General features: G+C 39.2%; 1 protein-coding gene across 1 annotated transcript; it reads right to left on the bottom strand.

The window, feature by feature from the left end:
* Nucleotides 1-1,348: 1,348 nt before the first annotated feature.
* On the bottom strand, nucleotides 1,349-14,109 carry LOC5515019 (transmembrane anterior posterior transformation protein 1 homolog). The gene is made up of 14 exons (XM_032384654.2): nucleotides 13,428-14,109; nucleotides 13,055-13,185; nucleotides 12,804-12,922; nucleotides 12,628-12,671; nucleotides 12,221-12,336; nucleotides 11,833-11,968; nucleotides 11,441-11,538; nucleotides 7,437-7,506; nucleotides 7,069-7,149; nucleotides 6,732-6,841; nucleotides 6,410-6,469; nucleotides 3,607-3,675; nucleotides 3,174-3,250; nucleotides 1,349-2,665 (listed from the first exon to the last, which is right to left on the bottom strand). The coding sequence occupies exons 1-14, from the start codon at nucleotides 14,071-14,073 to the stop codon at nucleotides 2,371-2,373; spliced, it is 2,052 nt and encodes a 683-aa protein (XP_032240545.2). The 5' UTR covers nucleotides 14,074-14,109; the 3' UTR covers nucleotides 1,349-2,370.
* Between the last annotated feature and the right edge of the window lie 62 nt (nucleotides 14,110-14,171).

The raw sequence follows: 14,171 nt of genomic DNA, 5'->3' as shown, positions 1-14,171 counted from the left end.
CAAAAGTTATTAAACCTGGGTTCGGATTCAATTTATATTTGATGTTATTGAAAACTGATGGCATTTCTGTTTTTTGAATGAAAGTTGTTTGCCTTGATCAATATCCAATATGCCATCTGGGGGCCCTGATATAATCCTTGCCTCGACAACATGTTAATTTCTATGTCCAAACTACATCCACCATTTTTAGTATTTGTTAATGTCGCTTAACTTTCTACAAGATATTTTCTGACGTAGCCTAGACAGCGTCATCTCTTCATCTTAATTGCCCCTTCAACCCGCGGTGGAGAGAGCCTGGTTTGACCCGCCCCGCTCCCCTTCTGAGGCGTAGGTCACCTGTGTTACTTTTTCATAGAAGTGTAAAAATATGATTTAAATAATAAATTTTATAATAGATTGATCAAATCACTGCGCACATTGCGGGGCTCGCGTATTCAATCCGAGGTGCACCGGAGCCGCTGATGATGACGATGAAAGCGTCATTCATAAGATGGTGGTGTATATAATAGTGGTTATTATGATGGTGGTGACTAGGATGAAATTGATAAAAACAAAACTATCCATGGTTGTAGAAATGAGACAATAACATAAATGACTTAAAGAATGTCTTGAAATAGCCTTCCTTTGCACTAGCTAACGCCGATTTAATTGTTTCCTAAAAATCTGGCTTTTAAACAACCCCATCACGATTTAAAATAATAATATCAATTTCGAATTCACTTGGTAAATATGTCCTTCCGGAGCGTATAAAAAGCTTTTTAATAAAAGTGTTATAATGAGACAATACAGGAAATGGTCAAATATGTGTTTTAGCAAAATTAGCCTATAGCACTCATCAATCTAGAATAAATCTCTTTTATGGGGATTTATCGCTACTTTAGACTCATGAATTGCGATTTACGAGGGTTCAATTAGACTTGGAATGATATGCATAGACAAACGACACTTTGTTTCGAAGATGTTCATTTGTTCATTTTTCGTTATTTCAAAGCCAAATATCTGAAAATAGGGGGGAGGGGCACTCGGTCTACCCCTAAATCCGCCCCTGATGGATATAGCAGTTGCAAAGTAACTGCTCTCGCGGAATTAGGATAAGAAAACCCCTCTAATATCTACTTGTAACAGTGCATCATCAAGGAGCCAAAGCTAGATTGGGCGTGTTTTCCGGGAAACGCGCGACCACCGAAGAAACGCCAAAAGACAAGCGATCCCCAACATTCAAGTGCCGAAGGGAAAGCGATCGCCGAAAGGCCCGAGTAAACTTCGAAAATAGCGAGTCTGCCGCGAGCGCGCATGTAAACTTTTGAGTTTTTGTTCACTACACCTTATCAAATCAATCAGACACGAATCCGTCTTTTAAATTTTATTTCGTCATTATAACACACAAGTAATTTTGTCATTCTATATCAAATCAAATTATATTCCTTAGGTCACTTGTTTTAAGTCGAATAAACGTGTTTTGTTTACACCTTTAACCCACAAAAATATATCTATAGGATAAGATATCAGGGTTTTGAAATTACGCTATTTTCTATGTATGAGTAAAATACAGCAACATTTGATTGAGTTTATAATAACGGTAGATGCAATCAACTGTGAGAACACGTGTTTAAAAAAAACTTTCAGTACACGCCTAATGGAATCAGCTACCGCCATAATATTCTGATAAAATATTAAAATACTTACTCTCCTGCTTTAAATAATGAACTACTGACAAACTTTGCAGCTTTTTAATTAAGAAATACCGACGTAACACGGCTCGCTTTCGGCGTTTAGTCCCCGTCTAGACACAAGCTTTGACTTTTCGCTCGTCGTTAGCGGCATCATTTAAGGAAGAGTACAGACAACGGCGCAATTAGCGGCCCGTAATAAATAACCGCTAACATAATGAGAAATAATCGTACTCATTACTATAGCTCATTACTTGTTACTTATCATGCGAAACGTTGGGTCTAGCGGCATCTCAAAACTACCGGCATAAAAACCTTTTTAGGAAACCCTCACTCTTACAAACAACTCAAGGTCACAGGCCTACAACGGTATTTAAAAAACTTACAGACTCGACAGCATTAGGACTTTTAGTGCCCATGATAAAGAAATTAATATTTTATTATATCTCAATATTTCCGATGATATTCTCGATTCGTGATCCGTAAATGGACTGTGCATAAAACGTTTTTTTTTAATTCTTGGCGTGACATCAAAAATGGTTCCCAAGTTACTGTTATGTAAGCTATTAGTGGTGGGATAATCCTGTCCAAATTTTCACGTCAATTAAACTTTCTTAAAATTGAGTCTTGTGTGGATGGCGTCACCACACACCAACTTCACACGTCTACACTCAAGAATATCACAGTCCAATTTTTAGACTTAAAATATTACGATTTCCTTGCTACACAGGGTGTACCGGTCGATCTCAGCCAGTGTTTTTGTTCGGTTCCCGTTGCCGCCATTTTGGCTTTTGCCGCCGCCTTGTTGGTCTGGCTGGGACCCTGGTGCATGTTGGGAAGAAGCTACGCTGGATTGCGGGGCCTGGGTACTTCTAGGGTTTGGGATCGGTGGAACTGGTCCGGACTTAGGGGGGTCTTCTGCGGGGAACTCTGTCGCGTAAGTGGCCGCCTTTCCCAGTAAGACGATACTGTTCAGGATCTTGAGAGAAAGAAGACTGAAAAGGCAAAAACGAGATTTACCATTAAATAAATCAAAACAGACTTTAGAAAAATACAACACTGTAATTGGAAGTTTGGTCTCCAAGTAGGGTATACACCTATTTTAAAAGATTACACTCGGAGAATGCATGTGTCCTAACCTACAGTGCTACATGGGTATCAAATAAACAAACAAATAAGCTTAAATAAAGCAAAGCTAAATCCAGGTTTAGCAATCTGTTTCATTCTTGTTTGTTATGGTTTTTGCTACCCATGATCCAATGCAGGTTACGATTAACGAACTCTTGAGTGCAACCCTAATTGAAAAAGGCATATAACATAGGCGCCCCTCATATCGTTCGAACTAAAATCTCATAATAAGTGTATGGAAATAACATCCACGAATTCATCTCTCGCCATATGTGTTATATATGGCTCCCTCCCCCTCCCAAGATATCATCTCTTTGTGGGGATTTTACTGCGTGCAGGTACCCCTAGAAGGCACCCCTAGACATAAATGCTTACAAGAAGTATGTTGACATGGCTAGTGCGACTCCTCCGACTCCGTGGATGTGGATAGAGTGTTTGACGACGCGGATTATCTGAAGAATGGAAACAAGCCAAAATAAACGCATTTTCAAAGTAGTAGTCAACCCTTGGTAAAGTTTCACCGCCGGTTTTGCTGTACTTGATGTTTTCTTTGTTCCATTTACACTAAAAGGTGTCACAAAGGAACTGTAAATAAAGTATAATATTTGAAAAAAGGCAAGGCTGCAGGCTGCAAAAAAAGGAGTAAGCATTTCCAGCGTTAGCGAAAGAAAAGCTTATTACGATTAGTACACTGCAAACCGCTGAGGTAAATTCGTAAATTAAAAAAAAAAACAGTTAAAGACAAACGCCGACCTGGCTAAGCCTCGTTTTCGTGCTCAAAATCCACAGGACCCCCATTATGCCTTACCAGTGCACCGAGAGGTAGTGGAATAAAACCCATCCTACGCGACACCAAGTCGAAATGGTCCGAGTGGGCCTAGAAAAAAAAAGACAGCAACACCATGATGAATAAACCTAGAAATTTTCATAAAAATGGCATCATTTATTCATTTATTTCGCCACAAGAAAATGACGATAAAAAGCCAATGCCGTAGCGCCCTTTAAGGCCGGTAAGGGAGGGGGGGGGTCAATTTTCGCCTATTTTACAATTTTATGAAACGGGTGCTATAAAATTGATAAAATATAAGTTTGTATAATCTATGTTGTATGACATGATTTTGCCTGCCTCCTGAAGCCCTGATACGGCCCTACCTAGTATAGAAGGCCAAGCCTGAGAAGGTATTTATTCACGGAAATTAGTCAGCGATTTCTTAATAAAATAAACAAAAATAAATCTCCGATTTGTGGTGAATATTGAAATAAGCGAATAAAATATTTCTAACCTTTATCCGAAATGTCTCCTGCCTTCCGAGTTACCGAAATCATGTTTTATTTACCTCTTGTAATATTTCTATTTCTCTTGTCTAAAAACTTTAGCGATCGTTGTTTTCATTCATTGAAACATTTGAACGGTACTGTGTAACCATAGCCTCTTTAGTGTTCGTGACAAGCTCGAGCCCTCTCCGAACCTTATTTTGTTATATAAAATAGAATATAACCTAAATACGACATTTCTGTTAAAGGTGAGAAATATTTTATTCGCTAAGTTCAATATTCACCACAAATTGGGGATTCATTTGTTTATTTTATTAAGAAATCGCTGACAAAGTATCCTAATTCCCGTGATTTATTCAAACTGCTGATTTAGGGCTGATAATTGCGACATTTTCGATTGAATTTGGTTACAAAACCTGCTGCTTTATGTGCTTGTTGTGGCCGACTACGGGTCTATCAGTGAAGATTATGTTGCAGTAATAAGATCTCCCTGTAAACGGATTTGTACAAAAATGACCCTCCTAAAACCATCATAATCCCTTAAAAAAAAACTAAATGCGCTAATGGTTCTGGGATTATACATGGGGCTACTTTTGTACAAGTTGCACCGGATTCTTAATATAATATAAAGGATAAAAGGAAGCAGTAAAAATATTGATGTTCGTTTTTACCACTTCGACTGTGATGGATGACGCTTTTATTTGTGCACTCTAAAGAGTGCTTTTAGAGACTATATTTAGGTATATTTATCATTTTAATTAAGTAAGCTATGTTATATTTCGGAAAAATGTGTTCATCCAGATAGGTTCGTGTTAGGTTTCGTGTTTAGTCTGCAAATTCAACTACAATTAACTTCTGATAAATCGAACCAAATCCATTTCCCTTTATTTTGCTTCATAAATCAATGTTTATTAGACCTTGTCGCAGGCTAAGCCTGAATTACAAGGTCATCAGCGACATCTTTACAAAATGACGAATAAACGCGAATTATAGATAAATGTAAATCACTGGTATCTATATGTATAGAATTTGTTGATCTGGTCTATACGTCCGATCACAGTGCAGGTAGACCCATCTCCAGAACACAGGCCATAAGCACGGTGCTAAGTAAGAACACAGGCCATAAGCACGGTGCTTAGTAAGAACACAGGCCATAAGCACGGTGCTTAGTAAGAACACAGGCCATAAGCACGGTGCTTAGTAAGAACACAGGCCATAAGCACGGTGCTAAGTAAGAACACAGGCCATGAGCACGGTGCTAAGTAAGAACACAGGCCATGAGCACGGTGCTTAGTAAGAACACAGGCCATAAGCACGGTGCTAAGTAAGAACACAGGCCATAAGCACGGTGCTTAGTAAGAACACAGGCCATAAGCACGGTGCTTAGTAAGAACACAGGCCATAAGCACGGTTCTTAGTAAGAACACAGGCCATAAGCACGGTGCTTAGTAAGAACACACGCCATAAGCACGGTGCTAAGTAAGAACACACGCCATAAGCACGGTGCTAAGTAAGAACACAGGCCATAAGCACGGTGCTTAGTAAGAACACAGGCCATAAGCACGGTTCTTAGTAAGAACACAGGCCATAAGCACGGTGCTTAGTAAGAACACAGGCCATAAGCACGGTGCTAACTAAGAACACAGGCCATAAGCACGGTGCTTAGTAAGAACACAGGCCATAAGCACGGTGCTAAGTAAGAACACACGCCATAAGCACGGTGCTTAGTAAGAACACAGGCCATAAGCACGGTGCTTAGTAAGAACACAGGCCATAAGCACGGTGCTTAGTAAGAACACAGGCCATAAGCACGGTGCTTAGTAATAGGAGATGGGATATGTGGCTGTGGTGGACCTCCCACCCTAGCCTTGCGGACTTCTCAACGACACTCTGCCCTGTGACCGGACAACGAGGATAGCTTGGAAAGTTACACATGTAAACTCGAACCTTCGATAACTCCATGTTTTTTTTTCCTCCATGTAATGTAATACTCACCCCGATAACTAGAGGTGAAATGTTAAAGCGTACTCCCATATGCCTTGGTCTTCCCATCGCAATATTGACTCGTCTACCAATTCGAACTAATTTGAAATCCCCTTAGGGGTGACTGTCATATTTTTTCCGGCATAGTTCTTATAAATAGTATTTTCGAATCCTGCATTCAAGTGTGGGATTTCATTTCTTAAAAAATAACCATACACCTTTAAAAGATCTAATAGTCTGTCTTTGATATTATCTATAAAAAAATGTCTGAGCATAGCTCGATAACCGCACCCAAGCCTGGCTATTGCTGTGTCAGGCACTTGTAGGATAATCATGGAAAATAGAAAACTCACATTTTTCTCGCGACTTGAGGTAGCATCCTGTGCAAGACGTGATCTGTATTCTCTGTAGACCTGAAGATATTATTCAATCCATGAACACAGAATACAAAATACATGAAAGTGTAGTTTGCCAACAGGTTTTCCCCTTGAGAGGGGACTGTGAATTCTCACAGCGTTGGTTTCTTTCAAAAGAAAAGGTTCACTTTACTTAATCCTCTACCACCACTATTGTTAAATAACAACAAATACATAAATGATAATAACAGAAACTCTGCCAAAAAGACCTCCATGCGGTGACAAAAAAGGACTATTTGGTCCCTGCTATACTACTTACCTCAGCTGGAATATCATTGAACTTGGTGATGAAAGCATGCTTGACCCAATCAACAAAATATTCTGAGGATAAAGTAGCCAGAAGATATGGCATGATGATGTAAAGGTGGTCTGGAAGGAAGAAACAAGGAATGGTCAGAATGTATGATGTAAGGGTGGTGTGTAAAAGGGATTCGTCTGCTACTTTGGTAGGAATTGGAGCCTGAGAATGTGGAGTGAAGTCTCTAGTATTTACAAGCCATAATTCAGCCAGCTATAATTTCTTCCTTAGCTGGCAGAGTTTGCTAAATCAAGGTTCTTTTTACATTATATTTTATTAGGCATGTAAAGAAACTTACCCATGTTCCAATTGAACTCTGTTAAATTCCTCAGAGCAACAATAGTAACCAATATAAGATAATGGAACCGCTCCCTTATATCTAGAAAAAAAATTAAGTAAATAACCACGTTAATTGCTATAAAAATATGGTAGATATGGTTATTTTCATGGTACATTTTTATTTTTGTGTTTTTCATATGTAAACAATAATAAAGGGATATGTCATTATCCAAAATCCTTCTAGTAATGAAGTTTCTGTTAGTTATCAATCACGAAGAAGGGTTGCAGCAAGTGGGGGCGTGAGGAAAAGCAATGATAGAGGCTTACCCCAGCTCAGCACACACAGACTGCTACTGTAAAGCCATGATCTATCTTGAATACACTCACCACTACATGCCATCTGGAAAAGGTTGTTTTTCTCAGATCTTTTAAAAACACTTGCTTTCAGCTCTAGAAACTGAAAGATAATAACAGAAAATGTTTCCTATTAAATTGGGTATAGTGGGAGAAGGTGTATTTGAGGTTGAATTGTTGCCTTCATTCTTTATTATTTATTTTTTTACAAAACTGTCTTTTTGTACCTGATCATTGGGTTATATATTATTCATTGTCATACAGTATCTGGTTTAATTTCTGAATGCTGAAGAAGACAGTGGAACACAGTGGAAGACAGTGGAACCTGGATTTTACAATGTGCCTCGGGAGAAAATGTAAAATCGAGGTATTGTTAGAAAGAGGTCCTCGATTTTGCGATATAAAGAAAAATCCATTGAAAATATTGTTGTAGCGAGGTTGGGTTAGTTATCAAGTTTACAAAATAATAATATTGTAACTGTACTCTGTGCAAGACTGTACAGTTACTCTCTGTAAACTGTAATCTGCATTTAACAAGATCTGTCAAGTCAAGAAAATCGATAATGATTTTAAGTTAAGTTAACTTGCTGCATGTGTGTGGTGTTGAGTTTTTCTCTCTTTTTTGATAGACAGAATCAGTAATATTGTTGTATTGAGGTCAAAATTACGGTTTGGAGAACAGATGTGTATCGTTAAACCGATAATATTGTTGTATCCAATATTTTATTTATTTATTTATTTATTTATTTATTTATTTATTTATTTATTTATTTACAAACTTTCACCGTAAAAACAAAGATAACAGAATCAGTAAAATTGTTGTACTGAGGTCAAAATTACGGTTGGGAGAACAGATTTGTATCGTTAAACCGATAATATTGTTGTATCCAATATTTTATTTATTTATTTACAAACTTTCACCGTAAAAACAAAGATTAAATAGTACTAACTACATATAAATGGTGGGGGAAACACAACAGAGCTTGGCTCAACATAAAGTTCACGCTTTCTATTTATTTATTTATAAGGCTTCTACCACTATTACACATATTGTAATAGCGGTAAGGTTGACACAACAGAGCACGGCTCCAACTCAAGTGTAACCCTTAGACCCTCAAGTGTAACCCTTCGACTAAGATAAATCTATAATTAATAACTAATCTAATCTAAATCTAAAACTATTTAACAAAACTAAGATGTGAGCAATTATGTGAAATAAGGATATTGATAGGTAAAATATAAACAACTATGTACATGGTTTGTAACAATAATAATATAAAATTGTGATAAAATTGACATTAGTAGCAGCAGTTATGAGCAGAAGAGACAGTAAGGTTGCGGGAAGAGGAGCACTCGGGGCAAATGGATTTCCAGGTGCTAGTGTTAGCTGTGTCGTAGCTGTTAGTAAATGCAGATAAGTAGTGGTGGGTTAAAAAGGATTTAAACTGGTTAAGTGAGCTAGCAGAGCGAGTAGACGTAGATAGATTATTCCACAGTTGAGGGATACAATTGAAGTAGCTTGATTGAAAAAGTTTGGTGCGACATTTAGGAACAGAGAGATCGAGTGCAGAGCTGTGGCGGGTTAGTCTAGTTGACTTAGATTTGACAAACAATTCTATGTTGAAATTGTAAAAGCCTTCACAGCATTTGTAATAAAAGAAGATGTCCTTCATCTCATGCCAGTAGGATAGTGGTAGCAGGTTCAGTTTACTTAACCGTTCCTGTATACTGGTGTTTAAAATAAATCTAGTTTCTAGTAAATCTAGTAAATTTTATGCTATCTATAGCCTGAGGTGCCCAAATTTCACTAGCATAACCTACATGTGGCCGTACAAACGTGAGGTAGAGAGTGCGCTTGTGGTTCTCGCTAAATGTGTCTAAGCAATGGCGGCGTAGAAATCCTAGTGTTCTAAAACCCTTTGCTGTGACATTGCGAATGTGGGATTCCCACTTGAGGTCACTAGTAACAGTGATACAAAGATCCCTAACCTTTTTTACATGTTTTAGGGCGTTTGTATTCAGTTTGTATTTGAAGACCACAGGAGCATACTTGCGAGTTATAGTGAGAATCTCGCACTTCTCTGCATTGAACTTTAGCCTCTAGGCGTCACTCGAGCTGTGGATGGCGTTAAGATCCTCTTGCAGCGAGACACAGTCTTGAACGGTGGTGACAGTGTTGTAGCACTTGAAGTAATCGGCGAACAGAGCAATGGGGTTTTCAGCAACCATAGGTAGATCATTGATGTACGCAAGGAACAATAGTGGGCCCAGAAAGCACCCCAGAAGGGACGGCAGATCTGCTTGATGTGTGAACATGGACTACACACCTTTGGCCTCGTCCGATCAGGTAACTGTTGAGCCACTGGAGTAAGTTACCTGAAATACCATAGCGTGAGAGCTTCCATAGAAGCCTCTGGTGGGAAACGCTATCGAACGCTTTCGCAAGATCAAGAAACACAATGTAAGACTGGAGACCGGGATCCAGGGCCTGCCCTATCTGATGGTAGAAGGCCAGCAGCTGCGTAACGGTGGAGCGGCCCTGGAGGAAGCCGTGTTGCGAGTCATCCAGGAGGTCAGAGAGGTGTTCCTTTGTTCGTGATCACTAAGTCCAGAATGTTGTCAAGGCGTGTTGGAAGGGTGTTCATCTGTACTAATGGGTGTTTAAGGAGGGACTCGCAGTAGGCGTGATCGGCAGAATTGGGATAACTCGAGAACCCACAGCCGTCTGTCCAAGTGATATTCGGGTAATAGAAATCCCCTAGCAAGAGCAACTGACTCCGATGAAGTTGAGCAGGGCGCCTCAGGTGGCATTCAAGCTGACTAACAGACTGCAAGTCGTAGCTAGGGGTGCCGTCCGGAGGTCTATACACGGTGCTTATCAAGACTTTAGAGGAGAACGGAAGGTTTACTTCAACCGCAACCATCTCCAGTTTCGATTCTAGATCTGATCTGTGACGGCAAACATAGCAGTTCTTAATAGCTAGTAACACTCCACCACCAATCCTTCCTACACGATCATGGCGATAAAGAACATATCCCTTGTCCAGAATCTCAGAGTCGAATATTTTTTCAGTGAGCCATGTCCACTGATGATGTCAAAGTCATTTGCGTAGACAAGCTTTTTAAACTCCATTAGATCGTTAACCAAGTCGTTTCCCACCTTGCGCGAACCATTAAGGCTCCTGGCGTTAAGTAGACCACATTTTAGTGATTTACGGTTGGAACGTGTATCAGAAGGGCCGCTAGTTGTAGGATGGCCTGGGTTTAACTTGAATACCAAATCGCCTTGGAGCAGACAATGGAACGAGGAAGTAGTGTTTTGCGTAGTATGTGCACGGGCACTTCGCACGCCGGATCTTGGAGCGATGTGAGAAACATACCAAACGATAAACAGGCGGCGTCAGAAAGAAAATATTGACATTCCATCGATGCCCACAGAACAACAACTCGTTAGAGCTTAGAGTCAAGGCCTTGTGATGGAAATGAAGCGTGGACACCGTCTTTCGTGAAGTTGACCCGATGACAAAATTAAAAACTGTGATTGCTGGGCAGATTGTAGCATTTTCGGCCAAATTTTTGCATCCAGACGTGCCTACGGTGTTTAGATTTGAGTCCCTGCTGGTGTCGAAGAAGTAGGAGCGATTCGATGGCGACGAGAATGCCAGAAAGAGAGCGCAAAATGAAACGTGACCGAGCATTATGAATTCATTATTTTGCACTATATCGTTAGATCGAGGTCATTTCTCATACATTTCACTGTATTTTAGCCGGGAGAAAGAAACGTCATCGTAAAATCGAGGTTATCGTGCAATCCAGTATCGTAAAATCCAGTATTGTAAAATCCAGGTTCCCCTTAGTCTTTTCACATGGGCCGTGCATATGGGGGGCTGGTGGGCTTTAGCCCCCTCTAATAATAGAACATCTCCATATATTCCTTGTAATGTGCCCCCTCCCCCTCCCACCTAGCCTAACAGGTTTTCACTTATACAGTATGTCCTCTCTACCGAGATATGCTGCACAGCAAATGGTCCACTCACCTGGTTGGATATCATGATGACAAGCAATGCCTTATTGTGGGAATTAACAGCAACATTAAGGCAGGTTGCTTGGAACAGCACAAGGACGCCATGAAGAACTGATACACTTATGGTCAAGGACAAATAAAAGATAACAAATCGAGGAGCCAAGGGAGGTCTACTACCAGAATATGTTTGACTTACAAGAGGCTGCTGAGGACCAACCCAGAACAATTTGAGACACAACATTTAATAAGTCTGCAAGTGGGTATTGTCGAGAATCATGGATGCATCCACTTATCATCACCAGTATTCACATGAAGTTGTCAATCATGATTAATTGTTTTTTATCATGGGCTTATGTTAGTGTTGCTTTTCTTTTTATTGTTGTTGTTGTTGTTGATAAAGGATACACACATAGAAAACTCCAAGTGCAAAGTGTGGCAGTGTGCCTATGTGTTGCCTTTTTCTGTCTCTGGGTTCTGTTGCTGTCCAGAAAAGTGCATCGAGGATATCTTGGCCAAATGACGAGAACAATCTATCAGCAACCTGCAAAAAAATGAAACAATTAAAGCATATACAGGAGATACTGCAAAAGGTTTGCAAGGATTCCCTAAGACAAGGGTACAAATGTGTGTAATGTCACTTTAATTTTAACAATTCTGTTGCTAAGGGTGGTTAATGCACTCCAAAAGCCTTGCCTTTTAAATCTTGATAAACAACAAGCAAGTTAAAAATAAAGTTATTGATGGTCAGATAATTACTTCAAGAGATTAAACAGTCCCCTGTAGCACAACGTACCTCTAGCATATTGTAAATGACATAAAGCTTGATAACCGACTGTCCCCGCACAATATGGTACAAGACAGAGAAGTCCACATACTCAAGAAGTAGGCATGCAACCATCATAATACAGCCTGGAATACAAACATGATATTAGTACAACACTTGAAAGTCAAAGCAGATGAAAGCAGGCATGGAGCCACGATAATAATAATTAAGCCTAAGAAACATGTGATATATGAGTATAGCAACAAATTAAATATCAAAGAACAATATCCAAGTCCAAGTGCTCTTTGAAGGTTACCAAACCACTGTACAGTGAGTTTTTTCAAGCAACCAAGAATTTATATAGCAATTTTCTACTATTTAGTGTCACGTTAACTAAAAACTTGTTGTTTGTACTTATAAAGGGGAAAGAAGGCTACCTTTTAATAGATCACAAATTTGTGTAGGCTCCAATAATCTTGTCCTGAAAATAAGATGAAAAGGATATAACAAAACTTCAGTACTAACAAGTATATTTTAGCATTTTGGCCAACATATCAATCAAACAGTTATAGATACTGTAGTTGCAGATTCAAATACTGAAGGGAGGTCTTACTTTTTACATAGCAAGAAACCAGTTACGAGTTTCCAGACAGCAATTACCATCCTGACTGGCAAAAAGGTGAAGATGAATACAAAGCAATCCAGGCATAACATGAAACCAAACGTCATGAGCTGAAGATGACAAAGAGGATGTTCATTAGATTTTGGTATGTGCAACATGGTGACAGAATAATTTCACAAACAAAATTAAGATATTCCTTCCAATCCCTTTGAAGCATTTTCATTTCAACAAATCAATATTACCTTTTCAACTTCTCTTGGTATTTTAAGAAAAGTATAAACCTTTTCTCTTTTCTCTGCATATCTGTCCTCATCAAGTTCCAAGACATACCCTCGACATACTTCATCCACAAAATACTTTAAAAATGAAAGATCTGTGAATAAAATCAGAACGAATTCTGTTGCTGCCAGTGAACATATCAAATGTACTTATAATAATTTATGTCTTTATTTTACATCCAAAAGAAATCATTATAAATGGTATGGTTATTGATTGAAGCACATGAAGAGCTGAAACCAGGTAGAATACAGTATTTAAATGACTACACAAACGTGCTATCTCCTGGTAGAATTATTCACTTTTTCTTTCGTCATAAATATCACAAAATCAACTAACTTTTTAGGCTGTGCTTTGGGACTAAAAGACCTCTGTTTGACCGGTCTTCCCTCAGTGGCTTCTCAGTTCGCACAGCTGTTTGGCCTTGCTCTAATGGCGGGTTAACCTCTGGGGTTTGTGGAAGCTCTTCGACATGTGGCACCTTTTCGCTGACATGTCTATGCCTGAATTCCGTGCCTTCTGGATCTGAGAGAAGTCGCGGTATATCTTTTTCTGCGATGTTGTTGATATCATCGCCATTTAAATCTGGTAAAACTAAAATAGGTTCTTGTTCACTCTTGTTCGTAGCATCAGTTTTTTCTTCGGCGAAAGATAGCGGCGTCCCATTTGATGTGTAACCGTATGTCCTGCTATCTGACTCTTCATGTATTAAAGCCGCGAATTGTTTACCATCCTTTTCAGATGATATAGGTTCTAGTCTTATGTCGCTATCAGAATCATCTCTCAAAATATTATCGTCGTAGTTTTCCGGTGTATTTCCCTCTAGAAATTCTCCATCATTTGTAAACTTATCTTCATCGTAGCTTTCCTTGGTTGTTTGTTTTTGCTGCTCACTTGGAATTTCTGGCGTAGTACAAACAGAAACACCATCCAAATCGCTCCAAGTTGGTGAGCAAGTACCATCTTCCAAATCTTCGTCCGCCATGTTTTTGTTTGGACTTTTTTTTTATTCGAAGCCTGCGCTTACAATTTAAACCACTGACCACACTAACCGCAGCTCATGATAATAAAATGTCCAATCAT

The sequence above is a fragment of the Nematostella vectensis genome, chromosome 6, assembly GCF_932526225.1.
Source record: "Nematostella vectensis chromosome 6, jaNemVect1.1, whole genome shotgun sequence".
Classification (NCBI taxonomy): domain Eukaryota; kingdom Metazoa; phylum Cnidaria; class Anthozoa; order Actiniaria; family Edwardsiidae; genus Nematostella; species Nematostella vectensis.
Note: the sequence above shows the minus strand (reverse complement) of the source record. Positions and strands in the feature narration are given on the sequence as shown.

Coding starts and splice junctions, on each gene's coding strand:
- LOC5515019 (XM_032384654.2), bottom strand. CDS start 14,073: ATGGCGGACGAAGATTTGGAAGATGGTACTTGCTCACCAACTTGGAGC. Junction 12,923..13,054: donor TACCAAGAGAAGTTGAAAAG/GTAATATTGATT, acceptor TGTCATCTTCAG/CTCATGACGTTTGGTTTCAT. Junction 11,969..12,220: donor TCATTTACAATATGCTAGAG/GTACGTTGTGCT, acceptor ATTTTTTTGCAG/GTTGCTGATAGATTGTTCTC.